The sequence below is a fragment of the Panthera pardus genome, unplaced genomic scaffold, assembly GCF_024362965.1.
Source record: "Panthera pardus isolate Hobbes unplaced genomic scaffold, ASM2436296v1 HiC_scaffold_3, whole genome shotgun sequence".
Taxonomy (NCBI): Eukaryota; Metazoa; Chordata; class Mammalia; order Carnivora; family Felidae; genus Panthera; species Panthera pardus.
In genome coordinates, this window is record NW_026526876.1 from 49,767,233 (window position 1) to 49,787,825 (window position 20,593).

At 38.0% G+C, this 20,593-nt stretch overlaps 1 protein-coding gene across 1 annotated transcript in view; it reads left to right on the forward strand.

Annotated features, from left to right (window-relative positions):
• Window positions 1-20,593, forward strand: part of AATF (apoptosis antagonizing transcription factor) — a 103,809-nt gene that overhangs the window by 28,961 nt on the left and 54,255 nt on the right. Inside the window, exons 5-8 of the mRNA XM_019424038.2 lie at window positions 9,392-9,506; window positions 11,149-11,350; window positions 11,940-12,104; window positions 13,603-13,686. Of these exons, the coding sequence (XP_019279583.1) occupies window positions 9,392-9,506; window positions 11,149-11,350; window positions 11,940-12,104; window positions 13,603-13,686 (566 nt within the window). The remainder of the gene's footprint in view (window positions 1-9,391; window positions 9,507-11,148; window positions 11,351-11,939; window positions 12,105-13,602; window positions 13,687-20,593) is intronic.

Sequence of the window (20,593 nt, forward strand, 5' to 3'; positions counted from 1 at the left end):
ATCATGCCAGTTTGCCTCTAAATACTTCTTTTTTTTTTTTTTTTAAATGTTTATTTAATTTTGAGAGAGAGAGAGACAGTATGAGTGGAGGAGGGCCAGAGAGAGGGAGACACAGAACTGGAAGCATTGCCTCTAAATACTTCTATAAATGGCTCTTAAAAAATGAGAATGTTTCTTACATTGTCATCTCACCTAACCAAATTAATACTTCCTAATAATCCTAATGATATGCCCTCTCCACATTCAGATTATTTCAGTTATTCTCAAAAGTATTTTATAACTTAGTTTATTCAGAACAAGTTCCATTTATAATTATCCTTTTCAACAGCTACATAGAAAGTTATCTGGCTAAACTAAATTAATTTAACCAGTCCCCTATAAATGGACACTTAAAATGTTTGCAGGTTTTTATCTGTTATAAACAATGCTAAAAATAGTGTTTTTGAACTTGCCTCTTTGCTTTCTTATCTGATTACTTTGTTAAGATTAATTTCTAGAAATGGAATAGTAGGGTCAGGTGGTATACGTGTGTAAACCTTTGATACATTTTGCCAGGTTGCTTTCTGGATATGTTGTGCTAATTAAACTCTTATCAGTTGTATATGGAGAGAGCCCTTTTCCTCCCATTCTTGCCAGCCTCAAGTAGTATCAGAAAATATCATGTTGTTTTAAGTCATGGGGTGTGTGTGTGTTTGGATGTGTGTGTGTTTTTAATTTAAGTGAGGCCAAGCATCTTTTCTGATTTCTGATATGTTTAGCCACTTGAATTTTGGACACTATTAATCATTTTTTAACATTATCTTTTTCAGATTAAGCAAATATCCCTTTACTTTGCCTTATTAGACTTGCCTTCTGTCCATATGATTTGGCCTTCTTTTGCCCACTTTGTTTTTTCTAATGCAGAAATCAAATTTGGACATAACATTTTAACAGAGCCTCACTAGTACTTTGGTTTGTGTTTCATTTTAATCATGTAGTGGTATTGGGGAGGGCAGTTTTATCATCTTATAATTGAAAATTGCATTATACTTTGTTTTCCAGGTAGTTTTTGACACGTAACCATTTAAGGATACATTGATCTAGAAAATGAAAAATATGTAGTTCTTTCTAAAGCTTGTAGTAGTATTTCATCTTCTTCATCAGTGTGATGGCAGTATAATAGTACCCACCTCAAAGGGTTATTGTGAGGGTTGAAGCGAGATATGTAATGACTAGGTAGGAAAGTGCCTAGGCTAGTGCCTGCCACTTTATGGGTTCTGTGTTGTTAACTGTTAACAGTGATAGTACCATCTTTTCTTAGGCTGTAGCATCATGGCCAGGTATTTGTTTCTTTCTTCTTAAAAGGGTTATGTAAGCGAATACCAATATTATACTTATGGTTACTTTTTGAAGGCTTGAAATGCACATATAAACGCATGCCAAGAAAATTATTAGGATGCCATTTTTATTCAGTTATTCATTCAGCAACTTGCAGCCTGCCATTTGCCAACACCAGTTATACCAAGGTGATTTGTTTACAATCCTTGCCTCAAGGAGCTCATAGTAGGGTGTGGAGATAGATAAACCTTTTTTTTTTTTTAATTTTTTTATTAAAAATTTTTTTTAACATTTATTCATTTTTGAAAGAGAGAGCGCAAACAGGGGAGGGCCAGTGAGAGAGGGAGACACAGAATCTGAAGCAGTCTCCAGGCTCCAAGCTTGTCAGCACAGAGCCTGACGCGGGGCTTGAATTCACGGACCGCGAGATCGTGACCTGAGCTGAAGTCGGCCGCCCAACCGACTGAGCCACCCAGGTGCCCCCCTTTTTTTTTTTTAAGTTTATTTATTTACTTTTGAGAGAGAGAGAGCACAAGCAGGGGAAGGGCAGGGAGAGAGAGAGGAAGACACAGAATCCGAAGCAGGCTCCAGGTTCTGAGTCCGACACGGGGCTTGAACCCACCAATCACGAGTTCATGACCTGAGCCGAAGTTGGACACGTAACTGACTGAGCCACCCAGGTGCCCCTCGATAAACCATGTTTAAGGCATAAATATTTAAGTGTTTTTACATGAAGGCAACCTCTCAAAGTTTCCATTTCAGGTTGGCAAATGAATAATGCCTAGTCTTCCTAGTATTAAAAGAAACACAAATAAAAGCAATCTTTTATTTTCTGAGCCTCATTTTAACCATCCAAGTGGTGATTACTATGTCTTCATGTGAATGCATTGTAACATTTGTTAAATTCTTAAATCTGATACGATGGTCTTGAGACTCTTGGAAGTAGCCTGTACATCTTCTAGTTACAGGAAAAAAAGTTCAGTTTGATTACTGTTGCTTTTGTTAACAAAAGTCAGTTTGTTGAGGAAACATGCTTGTTGACGTTAGCAAATATGTAGTTCACATTTTGTTGGCTTGTCAGCACTTAGATTTGGAAATGATAGTGTAATTGGAAGTTCTGCCATGTAACTTTGGCATCATTTCTCTGGAGCAAACATATTTGTTGAATACTTCTTATGGCCCAGGAGATGTGTTGGATGCCAGAGTGACAGGACGAGGTCCGTGCTCTCAAGTAGCTTACGACGTGGCAAAGTCAGACTCTGTACAATATGACATGTGCTGTAGCCGTAGTGTGACTGAGACTGAGAGAGGAGTGACCCATTCAGCCTGGGAATCCCTGTTTTCAGACTCATCCTATAGAGAGAATTTGGACATTTATGTGAGGAGTAGTTTCACTGCCTAAGAGGCTGGTTGTTTAAAGGCTTTTTAATTAGAAAGGATCAGACTATTTTATATGAAAGAGACAGGGTTATGTGGATTGTGATTCTAATTTTATTTTGAATAAGTTTTCTTCAGTTTACTTTAAATTTCAATAATATTTTAAATTATAAGAGTAATATATGCTTATAAAATATTTGAACAGTTCAAAAATGTACCCAACAAAAATGAAAGTATCCCTTCTCTCCCTTGGTAACTCTCGTTAGACAGTGTAAACAATTATTTGTATATAAGCTTGGGTTTTAAGTACCTTGTATTTTCAGCATTTATTCTTTAATTTAATGGGGAAAAATAAATTTCCCTTTTTAGGAAAGTACCGTGGAGCAGTGGAGGTTGTCTGGGGCCTGTTGAGTGGAAGGTAACTGTAGTGGATTTCTGGAAGTACATTGATCAGTTAGATTGCTGTGTCCTATAGGGCTTTTTAAGGATTTATTGACACACTTCATCAAGGTATTTGAGAGAGTATTCAGGGAAACCTAAGAAATTCTGCAGTTCTTTTCCCTTCCTTATAAATTCATGCCTGGTCAGAAATTACAGCTTGAGTGGGATGTCCCTCCACAGAACTCAAATGCACACTATCTATCATGTTACTTAGTGTGGCAGTAATGTAAAATGTTAAGGATTTTTTTTTTTGTTTTGTTTTTTGCTTTTTGCTTCTCTCCATGAGGGGACTCACCCAACATATTTTATCATACGTCTCTTCCTCTCTCCCTTATTTCAACTTCCACTTACTCCCCCAATTCCCCACATCATTCTCTTAAGAGAAAAAAATAAGTTTTGTCCACTGAGTCCTCTTTCTTACTTGATTTAATATGTCTTGGGTTGAATGTTTCTCACAAAAACACTTTGCATTCAGAATTAGCCTATCAAACCGTTTCCTCCATAGACTCCTCCATAGACTGCACGCCTTCCACTCTGGTGCCCCCTGAGGTATGAAAACTCAGGGCTGCCTTTGGCTTAGCCATCATGCTTTTAGAATATAAGTCCCCGTGCTCTGCTTTGAAAAGTTATCCTGGTGGATATTTTGGACCATTAAAAAAAAAAATTCTACTTTTGGTCCACAGAACCAACCAACCAGCAGAGACAGAACTCCTTATACTATTCCAGTAAAAACCATAGTCCTCATGATGACACATCTACTTACCCAAATCTGGGAGTGCATATATGCACACGCCCGCACGTGTGCAGGATACATGGATATATCAGAATTCTAGTTGCACACACATTGGAGATGATAGCAACTCATCCATATGGTTGGTGTGCAGGAATTTGTAACCTGCAGTACTCTTTCTTCCTGGTGACGCCATTCTGCTTGGGGAATATAGAACAAGCCCAAACAGTAATACTGACAGAGTTCGGAATTATGATACAGTGGAGCCTTCACGTAATTCTTTGTTGAAGAAGTTAGGGCCTAAATGTTAAGGCTTATTGTTATTCTGAGTTGATAATCTCTGCCTTGCTTTAATAATTTTTCCTCATGCCTGGGTAGCCCGCGAGTTGCACAATAATCACTCACACAGCTTTGTAATCAATGCCCAAAGTAATAGGATTCCTCTGGCCACCGGCAATTAATAAATTTGTGTCTTTTTTAAAACACTAGCAAGTCGGGCCTGAAATACGACTGACTGGCTCTCCTCATTTGCATATTTATTGCAGTGGAAAAATTCTTACCAGATGATTGATGCCGAGCCTGCCTCTTGAATTCCAAGCAGCACATTATTATGAAATGAAAAATGCTGGCCATACAGTTGATTAAAGTTGAAGACAGTGGAATCGGTGTTTTTTAAGATTGTGGGAGAATTAAAGGCATATTTTAATAGATGTTGACAAGAAGTGAACTAACAAAAGCAAAGCAAAGGATTTGCTTGAAAAGATTTAATCAAACGTCTTTCTTGGGGGATTAATTGCCGGGGATGACTAGTGCAAGTGGCAGGCTTGTGTGGATTTGAATGAAAAGTATTGTTCTCAGACCAATATATCGTGTGTCATTTTGACCTATAGTTTAGCTCTGGTTCTAGAGTTACTTTTGAAGGAGAAAAAAATGCTCTTGTAATCTATACATCCTAGTTCATAGTATTTATCTGGGGTAATGGGAATGTGGGAGTTATGTATACTTGTACATAAATAATTGTATGTTTTCATGTTTATTTTAAAAATAACTGTATGGATATTTAAAAACTGATAAAGTAAGCTTTATTTTAGTTATAAATTCACTGTCGCCATTCCCCCTCCAATCCCCTTGCCAGAAGTTGTGTTATTGGTTTATAATCTAATTAATGAACTGTGTGCCTGTGTCCAAACTTATTCTCTGCCTACAGTTTTGTTTATGTTGAACAGCCAAGATGAATCAGGGAAAAAAATAAAGCTGTTAGGTGAAAATGGTTTTTAGATTGGTGACATTTTATATATAGAATGCTTGCATATGGGTAGCATGTAAATGAACACTTAATACAGGAATCTGAATACCAGTTCAGTCCTAGCACTGTCGAGCAGCATAAGTGGAACTTAAAGATATTCACCATGTGAAAGCTGATGATTTTTTTGATAGTCATACACTTTATGTCCACGGCATTTAAAAATGTATAAAATGCCTTAACCTGTAAAAGACATGTTTCTTATTTTTCACCTAAATTCTGTGAGATACACAGGCAAAGCATTATCTACATTTTACAGATGAAAAAATTGAGACTCAGAGATTAAATTGGTCCACTCAGTATAAAATGACTAGTTAGTAATCGTTGTCAGTTAGCATACAGGGCTCCCGACCCTTAGTAAAGTACTCTTTCCATTGATTCTCTACTTAGAAAATCATTCCTAAAGCCAGTGCCCAGACGCTGAGGTTGTATCTTGATAATATGGTGAGGCATATGTCCTTCTTAATCTCCTCTTAAGGGAAAGGCCTCTGGAAGTGGACCATGTAGGACAAAATAAACGTATATATCCTTGACAGTCTCCATTTGTTTTGTGGCCCTGTGCCAAAAGGGAGAGAGAAGAAAGTATATGCTTCTTTGCTGCTTTTTTAACTGCTAACTCTGACAGTAATTAGGGAAAAATTAGAGGTGAATTAGAAACCATTGGTTCCATTCTCTTTATTTTTCATAGGGTTGAACAAATAGAATTTAGTCCGATATGAATGACAAAAAGAGGGTAGGGTTTGGTTTAGTTTATTTTTTAGGCTGGGAAGAATCACCATTGGATTTGAATCTCCGGGAAAGTCTTTCCTCACTCTTGTCAATTGTGGCTATGAGGAGGCCTGCCGCATCCAGCAAAGGATTGTCCATTGTCTCTTCAGATTTTACATAAAATCTTACCAGAAGAAAATGTAACCCTAATATTGCAAAGAAATGAGAATTGGGTTCTTTTCTTTTCTTCCATATCCCTTTACAGGAAGCTGTCCATGTGTTGGCCACTGGTGACTTTACTTTGATAAACATTTTTTTCTTTTTCTTTATTTCTTCTTTTCTTCTTCTTCTTCTTCTTCTTCTTCTTCTTCTTCTTCTTCTTCCTCTTCTTCTTCTTCTTCTTCTTCCTCTTCCTCTTCCTCTTCCTCTTCTGTGTGTGTGTGTGTGTGTGTGTGTGTGTGTATGTGGTTAGAAGCACAGAATTGCAGATTTCATCTCTTGTAGGTCTCTTGACACTTTGATGCATTGTGGTGCTATCCCTGAATGGAGCTTAAATACTTCAGGGCTACTTTCTGACTGGGTGAAGGGGTGTATAAAATGAGAACATATGAGAGAGTATTAACAGAAAGGCACACTTTGATTTACTGATATTGGCTCTCTGCTTTCTTGTTGGATTGATATGCTGTCTAATATATCTGCAATGGATTTTTTTAAACTGACTTGAACAAAATAAAAAGGCTTGTATAGCTACTTGAAAGTGGCCCTTAAAAGTAGTAGTCTTTTCGTTGGATGTTTTCACACTTCTTGGTTATGCTACATGTTAGAGTCAAATTATGACTTGCTCTTGGGGGCAAGCAGCTATAAACATTACAGACTCTGCTTTGCAGCTTCTTCCCTGCATGGTTCTTGATTTCATATTTTAGATCATGGACACATGATACCTCAAGGAAGTCAGGGACAGACACTTGGCTTTTCTTGTTCTTTTAAATTTTTTATTGTAAAAAACACATATCCTAAAATTTACCTAACATAAAATTTATCGTGACCATTTTTTTAATTTTTAAATTTATTTCTAATTTTAATTCTAGTATAGTTAACATATAGTGTTATATTAGTTTCAGGTGTACAGCATAGTGATTCAGCAATTTATCCTGACCATTTCTGAGTGTACAATAGTGCTCAGTAGTGTTAAGTACATTCACATTGTTGTGTCACCAATCTCCAGAACTTTTTCCATCTCATAAACCTAAAACTGTATACCCATTAAAGTCTGTATTCCCCTTTCCCCCAACCCCCGGTAACCCCCATTTTACTTTCTGTCTCTATGGATTTGACTACTCTAGGTACCTCATAGAAGTGGAATGATATAGTACTTGTCTTTTTATGACTGGTTTATTTCACTCAGCATAATGTTCTCAGGGTTTATCCATGTGTTGTAACAAGTGTCAGAATTTCCATCTTTTTAAGGGCTGAATAATATTTCGTTGTTTTTCTTGTTCTTTTTTGACTAAGCTCAAGATTGAAGGATTATAGATGATTTTTTTCTATACAGAGATGAACGGGGATGATAGAATCATTTATTATCCTCTGGTCTTGGGATCACTTGAAAGTGTTTTCTTTTTCAGTTATGGTAAAATGTACATGACATAAATTCCCCAGTTTAACCATTTATAAATGTATTGTTCAGTATCAAAGTCCATTCACACGGTTGTCCAGCATCACCACCATCCATCTCCGGAACTTTCTCATCTCAGTCAGAAACTCTTATCTATTCCCCTCTCCCCCGTACCCCTGGCAACCAGCATTCAGTTTTCTTCAATGAATTTGACTATTCTAGGTCCCTCATGTAAGTGGCATCACACAGTACTTGTGCTTTTGCAACTGGCTTATTTTACTTAAGATTTTCAAGGTTAGGTCTTGGGAGTTTTAAAAACTACTTTGCAAATGTGAAATAAGTTTCTGGTTTCCCTTTGGAAAATACGGGCTCTGTCTCAAGATGTAGCCTTTTCTAGAAAAGACATTAAAAACTGATTAACGCTAACTGAAGTTTGTGTGGGCTGAAGTCCCTATCGAATGTAAAATAAAAATGAATGTAGGCATTGCTAAATGAAAGTAGGGATGCTTGTGAGGTTACAGTTATTTAAGGGAAAGGGGGAAGGAGTGATAGAAGCATGGCCAGAGATGAATGGACAGCTATTAGTAATAATAAGAATGGAAAATCACACGATTTAGCAATGGATTAAATCTATAGAATAAGGGCACCAAAATGTCAGTGATCTATGAAAACACATTATAGAGAAGAGAAAATCAGACAAGGGAGAAGTATTAGGTAGGAAGAGAAAAGTTCTGTTTCTGATGTGGTATATTTGGAGGACTGATGGAGCATCCATGCGAAGATTTTCTTGCAGTTGCTGGAAGTGTGGAAGCTCGATAATAGGAGAGACGTCTGAGTGCTATCAACGCATAAATAGTGATTATCAGTGTCTAGTTAGCCCCTTTAGTAGGCTTAGGCTGACAAAGAAGGTAAGAGTTCAGTTCTCAGAGGGCCAGTTTTTATTCTGAAAGTTCTTAGCCATAGACTGTGTACTTAATCCTGACCAGCTTTATTACAAACGCATCCTGTCGGCTACGAGAAGAACCAGGTAAGAACATGTTCTAGATGTGAAAATTTTTAATACAGAATTCAGTACTGCAAACAGTAAGTCATTAGCTTGGGTTTTCATATGTGAACAAGAACTTTTCATGTGCGAGAGAGGGGCACCTGGGTGGGTGGCTCAGTCAGTTGAGCATCTGACTTCGTCTCAGGTCACGATCTCGCAGTTCGTGGGTTCGAGCCCCGCATCGGGCTCTGTGCTGACAGCTCAGAGCCTGGAGCCTGCTTCAGATTCTGTGTCTCCCTCTCCCTCTCTTTGACCCTCCCCTGCTCGCACTCTGTTTCTCTGTCTCTTGAAAATAAATAAACATTAAAGAAATTAAAAAATGAAAGAATATGTATGAGAGATTGAGTGAATGACTTGGCACCTCAGACCATAGGCAAATGAGATCTCCTGTAGGAGGGTGGTGGCGGCGGTGACAGTGGTGGAGGTAGGGATCCCAGGACAAAGTTGTGCTGTTTGGAAGAGAAGGAATTGCTTAAGGAATTGATTGATAGAGGGATAATCCAGGAGGTTGGTGGCTTGTAGAAACTAACACCATAGGGGAAAATGACTGGTTATGATGACAGGGAAGGAATTTGTCAATCTGACTAAATTTAAGAACCCACAATTTATTGCAGACCCTTCCCTACACACCTTATGTATGTTACCTCGCCTGTTCCTCACAACAAGCCTGTGAGTTAGGCACTGTTATTATCTCCTTTCAGGAATTTGGTATTTCAGAGAATTCTTAGTCTGTGGGTACCCTGTGCCTGCCCCCCATCCTGGCCAGAACTGCTCAGGAGTCATGGGTTATAGTCGTTGCCTATTTTGGAGAATTGTAGATAATAAATTGTTCCTTCTCTGTGCTCTATTTCCCAGGTCACAAGGCCCTTAAAGCATTGTTGAGGTCATTGGTAGATCTTCAGGAAGAGTTACTTTTCCAGTACCCAGACACTAGATATCTAGTAGATGGGACAAAGGCCAAAGCAGTAAGGTAAGGAAAGAATGGAACTATGGAGTTGCTTATTTTAATCTGAATAGTTTCCCATCATTTATGAAAAAGCCAAATCCTCTGCAGGCAGATGTCAGACTTACTGTTAGTAAAACAGAAAGAGGGGTGCCTGGGTGGCTCATTCGGTTGAGCGCCGACTTCGGCTCAGGTCACGATCTCGCGGTCCGTGAGTTCGAGCCCCGCATCAGGCCCCTGTGCTGACAGCTCAGAGCCCGGAGCCTGTTTCAGATTCTGTGTCTCCCTCTCTCTGACCCTCCCCCATTCATGCTCTGTCTCTCTCTGTCTCAAAAATAAATAAAAACGTTAAAAAAAAAAAATTAAAACAGAAAGAGCCTCTTATATTTAACTGGTGGCCAGGATAGCACATAAATTGGGAATAGGGTTTTTCATTTTTATATTTACTTGGACTTGCTCCCCTTTGTGGGCATCTGCAAAACGCTTGCCTTCTCTTTAGATCTGTTTAAATTGGGAGATGAAAGCACATTGTTAATATTCTTTTTTTTTTTTTTAATTTTTTTTATGTTTATTTATTTTTGAGAGACATAGCACAAGTTGGGGAGGGGCAGAGAGAGAGGGAGATACAGAATCTGAAGCAGGCTCCAGGCTCCGAGCTGTGAGCACAGAGCCCAACGCCAGGCTCAAACCCACAAACCATGAGATCATGACCTGAGCTGAAGTCGGACGCTCAGGCAACTGAGCCACCCAGGCACCCCAATATTCTTAATTAATGTTTATGAAGCGCTTTGTGCCAATACCATGGAATTGCTGGTCACAACCATTTCCTTTTCAGTGAGGGAAGAAGTAGTTATTTTGAAGGGTAGAAATTTTTCAGAAAAGAGCAGAGTAAACCTGTTTTCTGAAATTGTCACATTTGATGAAGGATTTCCCCACACCCCCCTGTACCACCCATTGTTTGAACTTGCTGTGTATGGTACCTGCTTGCTTTTTTTTCCCCTGGGCTTATCTTTTGCTCCATTCTTTTCCACTGAGTTAGTTGCAGGGATAATAAGTAGGCTCACATTTATTGGGCACCTACTATGTATTGGGGTCAGTAGTCCATTGAGGGCAATTGGCTTGATAGGTGGAGGTTGTATTACTTTCTCATGGAAGTTGCATTTATTGCAACATACTTTCCGTTCTGCTGCCTACCCCTTTGAGTTTTCTTCACATTTGGCTCTCTTCCTGTGATTAGACTACTATTATTCAGCTTTCCTGAACAATTTGTTGCAGGGAGACACATTGCCCTTATTGATTTGGGGATTAAGGTCATAAAAGTATGATTATGTGTTTAATTTTTAAAGACCATCTTGTAAGAGTAGAGGCCTGGTTCATATGCATTTCTAATAATGTTTTTACAACCTCATTTATTTTTACGGTTTGCTTACCTCTTTAAAAAAATATTTCTAAGCTAGTAGTTTTTATATTTATTTGAAAAGTTACATGAGTTTTTGATTGACCTCATGAACATTCTTTTCAAACAGAAAAAGCCATCCTCACATCTATGATGTTATTGAAAATGTAGACAGAATAGGGAAGGCCTAAATACTCGACATCATGTGAGCTTAGCTTTTTATTTGGGTAATGTTTGTTTTCATTGGACTTAGTGTTCTTATTGGTTTTCTAGTGAGGAAGAGATTTCCAGTGAAGATGAAGAACTAGTAGAAGAGAAGAAGAAGCAGAGAAAGGCCCCACCAAAGAGGAAGCTAGAAACGGAGGACTATCCCAGTTTCATGGCTAAGCGTTTTGCCGACTTCACAGTCTATAGGAACCGCACACTTCAGAAATGGCATGATAAAACCAAGCTGGCTTCTGGAAAACTGGGGAAGGTGTGTGTGTGTGTGTGTGTGTGTGTGTGTGTGTGTGTGTGTGTATGTGTGTGCGTGCGCGCATGTAAGTACACGTGTGTAACAGAGGTTGTGGCCACCTGAAGCAGTTTTAAGAAATTGGAACTACAGCTCATGTATCTTATATTTATGTAGCTCATTATAATGTCATGATGTAATAGTAATCGGTCATTACTGTAGAAAATTTACTGAACTCCCACCATTGGGGTTTATACTATTCAGACCTGGGATTTTAACTTTATTAGAAAGAATATTTTATTCTAGAAATTATGGCCTCATAAGTGTTCAGATGTTTGGGAACACAAACTACTTAAAGAAGTAGATTTTTAAACAGTTATGAAAGATGCAGAAGTTACTCTCTGGGTATAGGAAAGTAATACAACCTGCATAAGACTAATTTTTTTTTTTTCCTGAGAACAGTTACAGCCATTCAGAAACTCGGTCTGTAATACAAAGTCCCTCCTGAGAGGAGGATCGTCTGTTTCTCTGCTGACACAGAAAGATAGAGAAACCAACGTAGCTGCCTTCAGCACACACTTTCTGCATTATCTGACACTGGTTAATGTTGCAGGGTTTTGGTGCCTTTGAACGCTCAATCTTGACTCAGATCGATCATATTCTGATGGACAAAGAAAGATTACTTCGAAGGACACAGACCAAGCGCTCCATCTACCGAGTTCTTGGCAAACCTGAACCATCAGCGCAGCCTGTCCCGGAGAGTTTGCCAGGACAACCGGTAAGAGCTCTGTGATGCTGGGTGATTACCGTGAATAGTTTCTATGAGGCTAATTAGCTGAAAAATCTGATCACCTGCTTGTAGATGTCATTCTTGGTATAAGAAGTTAGTGAAAGGAAGGGAAAAAGCACTACTTTACTAGATTGTTGACAAAGAGTATATGGAAGGACAAAATTCTTTTAAAATGGAGCTATTGTTAACTTCTGTGTAGTCTTCTCTTATTTTTGAGTTTGATAGGAGTCTGGTAATGGAAGCATTCATAATCCAGTTTTTATAATTCAGTTTTAAAGCTACTTCTTTGGAAATGTCAGTATTGAAGTGAGTGTGTACTTTAGGCTTTATATTGGACATGTAGATACTACAGAAAAGGATCCAAAATTAGAACAAATTCTTTTGTTTAAAGGAAACTTTTATTTATAGAAATATATACTTAATAATTTTTTTCAAAATTCAAAAGAATTTAAAATGAAAAGTAAAATTCCGCTTCTTAGATTGAACCAATGTTCAGTTATAACAAGCTTTTTCTATTCATATAACTATATACACATATAACACATATATCTATGTAGAAATATGGTTACATATTTTTAATTAAATGGAATGGATATGTGTATTTATAAATATATAAAATATTATAAACTATATGTAAAATCTTACAATTTTTAAATTTAAATTTTCCTAGAGATCGATTATCTAGAGATCAATTTCATTTTTCCTAATGGCTACTGAACATTCCTTCTTATGGGTGTGTACTATAATTTATTTAAACAGCGGATATTTTTGTTGTCTCCAGCTTTAGAAACAGTGCTATTGGAAACATTCATGAGCATTTATAATATGTGTATTTGTGTGGACATATGGATAGATTTCTCAAAGTGGAAATAGCAAATCAAAGAGAGTACACGTTTTTTTTAAAGTTTATTTATTTAGGGAGAGAAAGCATGAGTGGGGGAGGGGCAGAGAGAGAGAGAGAGAGAGAGAGAGAGAGAGAGAGAGAGAGAGAATCCCAAGCAGGCTCCACACTGTCAGCACAGACCCCAACGTGGGGTTCAAACCCACAAAGTGCGAGATCATGACCTGAACCGAAGTTGTATGCTTAACTTAACCCAGGCGCCCCCACATTTTAAATCCTGACACGTGTTACTGATTCCCTCCAGAAAGGTTGTATTAGTTCCCATTTCCACCAGCTGGGTTTTCTGGCACTGATTGTTGCCAGTTTTAGAAGTGAAAAATGGTGTCTTCTTATTTTAATTTTCATGTATTTAATTAGAATGAGGTTAAACATTTTTATATGATTATTGATCGTTTATGTTTCTTTTTCTGTCAAGTGCCTATTAATGTTTTTGTCTACTTTTTTATTGGAATGTTTTTCTTTAATTTAAGAGCTCTTTATATCTTAAGGAAAAGTGTTTTGACTGTTATACACATTATATGTAGTAGCTACATTACTTCAATAACCTTTTTGGATTCACTCCTTCCTGTTTTCTCCTTGATTCAGGAGATCCTTCCTCAAGCCCCTGCCAATGCCCACCTGAAGGACTTGGATGGAGAAATCTTTGATGACGATGACTTTTACCACCAGGTATAATTTTCATACTCTTTTCTTTTGTTACAGATCAGGTGTTAGCATTTTAAAACAGCTCATAGAATTCTCTGGTCTGCTTTGGAAGGAGGATCGAGTCAGGGAGTTAGAAGTGCTGTCTTCAGAATTGACTTACTGTGTAGTTCTGAATCTGTTTTTCCTTTCCTGTCTTGTATTTTTCCTTTTGAAATGAAAACAACTACAGCTACTTTGTTAGTTGCTGCAGAGTATAAATTATGTGTAAAACAGCTGAGCTTCTTCAAGTCAGGTGGTTCATTCTTTCTCAGACATTTTTGAGAATATTAATGTAATAGAGGACTTTTTGCTAGTTATTTGGTTTCTTGTACTATTACTGTTAGATTGGGATATGGAGCTAAAGGGCTGGGATCCCAGAGTTCTTGAATTGAACTTCTGGTTCTATTACCTATTAAGTCTCTTGTGTTTTGTGTGTGTGTATGTGGGGGGGGGGGGGGGGGGTGTGCCTCTTCAAATCAGTTAAATATGTATTGAGATTGTCTGCTACCATTGATTATAATTACAGTGTAATGTTTTGAAGACAGAAAGAATTGGTAGAAGTCGAAATATGGCCCAGCTGTTGATACCTCTTTGCAAATGTCCCTCAGTTCTTTCCCTTGATATTATTGTCTGCTGGCATGCTGCTCTTTTTAATGATGCTGGTGACTCTGAATGTAGTTTGGGCTATTCTAAAGAACTAAAATATTTTCCTGTAATCCTGGGTCTCTGGGTAAGTTATACTTAATGAAATCTGCTTTAGGATATACCCTTTCTAGCTCTGGGAATCAAGGAGGCTATTCAGCAGTGATGCACCAGCTTTTGTTGAGCCATTATTTATCGAGATACCCTTTTTTTCTCTGCTGAATTTTTAGTGTATTAACTTTGCCAAGGAATTTCAACTGCTTGTTGAAGGTTTAGCCATGATGTATTATGTATTGGGAATATGAAGGAAAAAATTTGGGAAAATTACACTACAGGGCCAATAGAACAGGTGATTCTATGTAGGGGATACCTCTGAGTCTTTGCCATTAGAAGAGAAAGAGACTCTCTAATAATCTTTCTATTCACTCTGGAGTGTTCAATGAAATTATTGCCATAAGTGAGCCTTAAAAGTAATGATGAGAGGGTGTAAGAAAGAGGATTGGTGTGGCCTCAGGTGTTCCTAGTCAGAGGTCCTGATTCTTTTTTCCTTTTCTTCTCTTATTATATCCATTTGTCAGAAGAGTAGGGAACTCTATTTTGTTCTAGAGTGTCTATAAGGAATTACCTGATATGGGATATTAATGCTGTATAACTGTGTGAGATCATGGGAGACAATCAAAAATGCTCCAGTCTTCATTAATTGAAGTGTACATTGTTCGATGGAAAGTGCATCATAAATTAAATAGGCTTAATAAAATAAACTGAAATTACTGGGGAGAAAGAAGTTGCTTCCACTGGCAATCCTTGGTCTGATTTTTTTTTTTTTTCCTAGAGGTCTGTTTAAAAAGAAATAGCATTACTTGATTGGCCCTTCATCCCAATTAATAATTTTACCTTCGATAAATTCTGATTTCAGAGTTATGACTAGTCACATCTTAGCTTTTCCCCTTGCTGGTTAATTGGGGTGCTGGGGTTAATCTAAATTAAAACTTAAACTAATAGAGGTCAGCAAGGCAGCTGAAACACCTGAGTGAAACAAATGGGGCTGCCAGGCGCAACTTTATCTTGGCCGTTTCCCAAGAGGGAAGTGGCAGCAAATTGGAGTTGTTTCAGCCTTCTGTAAAGGTGAATGATGGGTGACACTTGTTAATGTACAGCATCTCCGGAAGCATTCCAGATTGCTTTGCTGCTGCACCAACTGCTGCCATCCATGCACAGTCAGTAGGAACTGGACCAGTTGCCAACATCTGGCAGCACAGCAAGGAATGGGTGCAAGTCCTGAAACCCCGCAGATTCTAAATATGGTGCTTAGAACTGTGCAGGCTTTAATCACTTACCACTCTTTGGCAGCGGGCTCCGACAGCTTATCCTAGCCTCGTACATCACATCCCGACATCTGCTGAGCCGCAAGGCAGCTGCACATTCATTTTCTCTTCTTGCCTTTTCTCTTTGCCTCCTATTCCTCTTATTCTTCCCACTTTCCCCCCGCCTCCCTTCAGTTTTCCTCTCCCTCCCCAATATACTTCTTGGGAGAGATGATCTGTGAAGATTACTGCTTCATTGTGTGCAAGTAATTGTGGTGATGCCAGGCCCTTGACAGACACAGCACAGCACCTGTTCTGCTGACCTGGTTAATTTCTTCTGTTGAGTGGGATTTGCCCGAGATTGGAGCTGAAGCCAATTCAATGATAAGGCTAAAGAAAATGGCTGTATGTTTTCTGTCACCTCCCAATTAAATTGGCTTCATAAAGTGCTTTCCTTTATTTGTCAGGGTAGTAAGCCTGAGCTAAGTGTTGCATTCAGAAGTGGCACAATGTATTACAATGGGCCTGTGAGTTTTCATTTGTGTTTTTTTTTTAATGTGGTCATATGGAAGAGCTGGGTGGTGAATATAATACACTTCGCCTTTTTTTTTTTTTTTCTTTTAACCATACTTGAAGCCAGACTCTTTGGGTCCGTGTTTTGTAAGGAAGAGATTATAGCCACATTGAATTTTAATGTTTCATTGTAAGGGTTTAAAGGCTTACTTGGTTAATTCAAGCTGTGTAAATGCCCTAACTACTGAGAATGATATTCAGGGTCAGAATACCCAACATACACACACACACACACATTCATTCATTCATTCTCTCTCTCCCTTTGTTTCATAATGGGCCTTTAATTACTACAACTTTGAAAATATATCTGTATTATTTAATAAAGCGACATGTGTATGTGTATACATACTCAGACACTGAAGAGTATCAGATATCATAAGTAATCATATCATTTTTGAGCTGAAAGAACCTTAAAAGAAACTGCATCCCTGAGAAGTTAAGTAACTTCCTGGAAGCTGTATAGTAAATGGCGACATGAATGCTTGATCTCAAGATTTCTTAGACCGAGTCCTGTTCTTTCTGTACCTTTATTTCTTACATATTTCATTCTTGAGCCATAAAAAGACTTCACTATAGTATTATACCTTTTGGTTTGTAAATAAGCATCATTTTCTTATAACCAGAAGAAATATTATCTGTGTTGGAAAGTCATTTTTTTCTTCTTAGAAGGCAAATGATTTATTGAACTCCTGTTACTTAACAATTCTGATGAAAAAATTAGCTTTATAGTTGTGTTACTGGTTTGTCTGGAAACTGGAATTGCTGAAAGCTTGAAGTATACCCAGTGGAAAGATTTCATGAGAGAAACTGTTCACCTGCTGTAGGCATTGCAGTTTCCCTCTCAAGTGGAATTAGTTTGCACTTGGCCTATTTCTTATCAAAGCTCATCCCTAAAGACAATTTCACAAAACAGGACGGTTGTAAATGACCACAAAGGATGAGCCACTGAGAAATGTTTTCAGTGTCTGTTTTTCATTTTCATTATCCTGTGTGCTGAGTTCTAGAAGATACGTTGTCTATATCACCATGTAAGGTTTTTCTTTGCTTTGATTTGCTTTTTTAAACCATCAGTTGATCTTTGACTTGGTAAGTCTGCATCCTTTAACGATTTGAGGAAGGACTAACATTTACTGAACATTGGTTATGTGCCATCTCCTTGGCTTAGTAGATAGGTACTTGACATACATCTTTATTTAATCCCCACAATATCTCCAGGTTGAGATATGACTGCACTTAACAATAAGCTATATAAAGTGACTGCTTTTATTCTTTTCATATCCCAGACCTCAAACTACTTTCTTGTCACTTCATGAGGTATTTTGTTCTGAAAGGGCTAATTGAGCTTAGATATTGACAAATCGATTCCTGGATTTCTAAGGGTACATTAGGATTTTGTATGTTGCTTCTGGCTCTGTTTGGTTTTGATCTGGTTTGTCCTGTCACTTTGAATTTAACCAGGAGTGTCTAGAGAAAGGCATAATAGGTTTTGCTCTTTCGACGACCACTTTGATGGGTTAAATTTCTCCTTTCACATGCCATCAGGACATGTCTATAACTGACCTTGCCACATGCTGGACTTCTGTATCCAACACATTTGATAGTGGCATAAGCAAGTAATTACTAATTCGTTGAACTATAAAAGTCGATAATGTTAAGAAAGAGAGAAGAGGCAAGCTTTCTGACAAGATGGTTTACCTTAATTAAATTGGTGAGTGATTAATATGGACAGTTGATATGGTGGCTTTAATTGCATACATTTAGATCTTAGTGTGAGTAAGATGTCTCAAGCCATTCCTATGGTTAATGGCAATACAATATTCTTACTGTTGGCATGTATCTTTCCAGTGGTTCAGTTGATGGTTAATAATATACTTCAAAGTTTAATTTGAACCTGTTCCTTTTAATTAGTTGTCAAAAAACAGATACCTTTGTTCAGAGCAGTATTTCATTTTTAATTTTACTTTTAGATGTTACTCTTACTTGAAACATGAGTTATGTTTCTTGAAAATTTGATAAAATTTGGGGCACCTGGGGCTAAGCATCCAAATTTGGCTCAAGTCATGATCTCATGGTTTGCCTGGAGCCTGCTTTGGGTTCTGTGTCTCCCTCTCTCTCTGCCCCTGCCCCGCTCGTACTCCATCTCTCTCTCTCCCTCTCTCTCTCTCTCTCTCTCACACTTACACACACACAAAAAAATAAATATAACATTTTTAAAAAATTTAGGGGTGCCTGGGTGGTTTAGTCGGTTAAGTGTCTGACTTCGGCTCAGGTCATGATCTCATAGTTCATAAGTTCCAGCCCCAGGTCGGGCTCTGCACTGACGGCTCAGAGCCTGCTTAGGATTCTGTCTCTCTCTCTCTCTCTCTCTGCCTTTCCCCCACTTGCTCTCTATCTCTCTCTCAAAATAAATAAAAATAGGGGCGCCTGGGTGGCTCAGTCGGTTGAGCCTCTGACTTCGGCTCAGGTCATGATCTTGCGGTTCGTGAGTTTGAGCCCCGCGTCGGGCTTTGTGCTGACAGCTCGGAGCCTGGAGCCTACTTCAGATTCTGTGTCTCCCTCTCTCTCTGGACCTTCCCCTCTTGAGCTCTGTCCCTGTCTCTCTCTCTCTCTCAAAAATAAATAAACATTAAAAAACATTTTTTAAAATTTTTTTCTTAAATAGATAGATAAAAATAAGCTTAAAAATTTTGATAAGACTTACTACACATAGACCTTTATGATTATTTTAGAGCGGACTTACATATGAAATACATAAACTTGAAAATTGATATCATGGCTAAACATGTAGCAGAGAATTAATCAGCTAGGTTTCTTGAGGCATAGTATAGATGTTTAAAAAAAAAAAAAAACCCAAACCAAATACCAGTGTCCAATTCAACTCTAGTTTTACTAATTACAAGATTATTTTGTGTACCATGTATAAGAATTTTATTTGAGATACATTCTAACTTATGTGCTGCCATTGTTGATCTGTCAGTGTTTAGACCCAAAGTCAGCATCAATATTGGCATTTGACTGCTAGCCTGGGCTTGTTATTGTGGAAGCTGCACGAAATAGGAGGCCAAAAACCACATTTTATTTTATTTTATTTTTAAGTTTATTTATTTATTTTGAGAGAGCGTGCATGGGAGGGGCAGTGGGAGAGGGAGAGAGAATCCCAAGCAGGCTCTGCACTGTTAGCACAGAGCCTGATGTGGGGCTCGAACCCACAAACTGCAAGATCATGACCTAAGCCAACACCAAGAGTCAGACGCTCAACCGACTAAGCCACCCAGGCACCCCTCAAAGCCACATTTTAAATGCAAGGTCCAGAAATTTCATCCAACAGTAATGTCAAGGGAAGGTTTACATGGCTGGCCCTCATTTCTTTCTGTTTCCTTGCTTTGAAAAACATCAGAGCACGACTTTAGTAATACTACCTCGTTTAACAAAGGCAAAACCTCAGAAAAAAACCTGAAACAGTACATTTTATGGAGCCAGCTAGGAAAGAGATAAGAATTGGCTTAGAACTGTTGAAGAAACTTTTTCAAACATAGGTGGTATCTTGGGAATTTACTAGGCAAATATGTGGCCAAAATTGCCTTTTCTGTACTAATAAGCACAAAGTCATCCAGTTGAGTGTAAATCAAACATAGGACTCCAGCAGTATTTTAGTGGCCCCAAGTGAAGAATTTGGTACTTCTCAAGAAACAGGGAACACTACTTCCCTGAAGTAGGTTATGATGTCTTCATATTAAATCACCTGCAATGTAAAGCTCCTTTAAGGTAAATTTTAGGGGAAACGATCTAGCATAGAAAGAAGTTAATAAGCATCTTTTAAAATTTTTGTGTATTGGGGATCTAGGATAGAACATAATTGCTTTAAAGTTAGATAGCATCTTTGAAGAACATCAAGGCCAAACTGTCTTTTTACAAACTGGAGCCTAAAGCAAGTATATGACTAGTATAAGGATCACCCCACCTAGTGAGTTAGAACATTGAGATCCAAGAATTCGTACTCCGGGTTTGATTTTTGTTTTCAGCATATTAAACTGCGTTTTGATCTGACATGTTGAAAATCCTTTTGAAAATTTCCTTTTCAGAATATATCTGTTTAGGGAAGGTCCAGTGTATCTGTTTGCACTCTGACAGTTCATATGTATCACTTTTATGCAATTATGAACTTCATTCAATTAACATTTATTATACCAGGTGATAGGTTTTTAAAGACTAAGAAGACAAAATCCCTACCCAAGGAATTTGTGTCATCTTACAAGAGTGAAGTTCTCTCTTAATTTGTATGGTCACATAGCTCCTCCTTTAAGAGTGTGACTTCATTAAAATTTATGTGGAGAAAGTAAATGGTGGAAGAGAGTAATCAGGTCCTTGATATA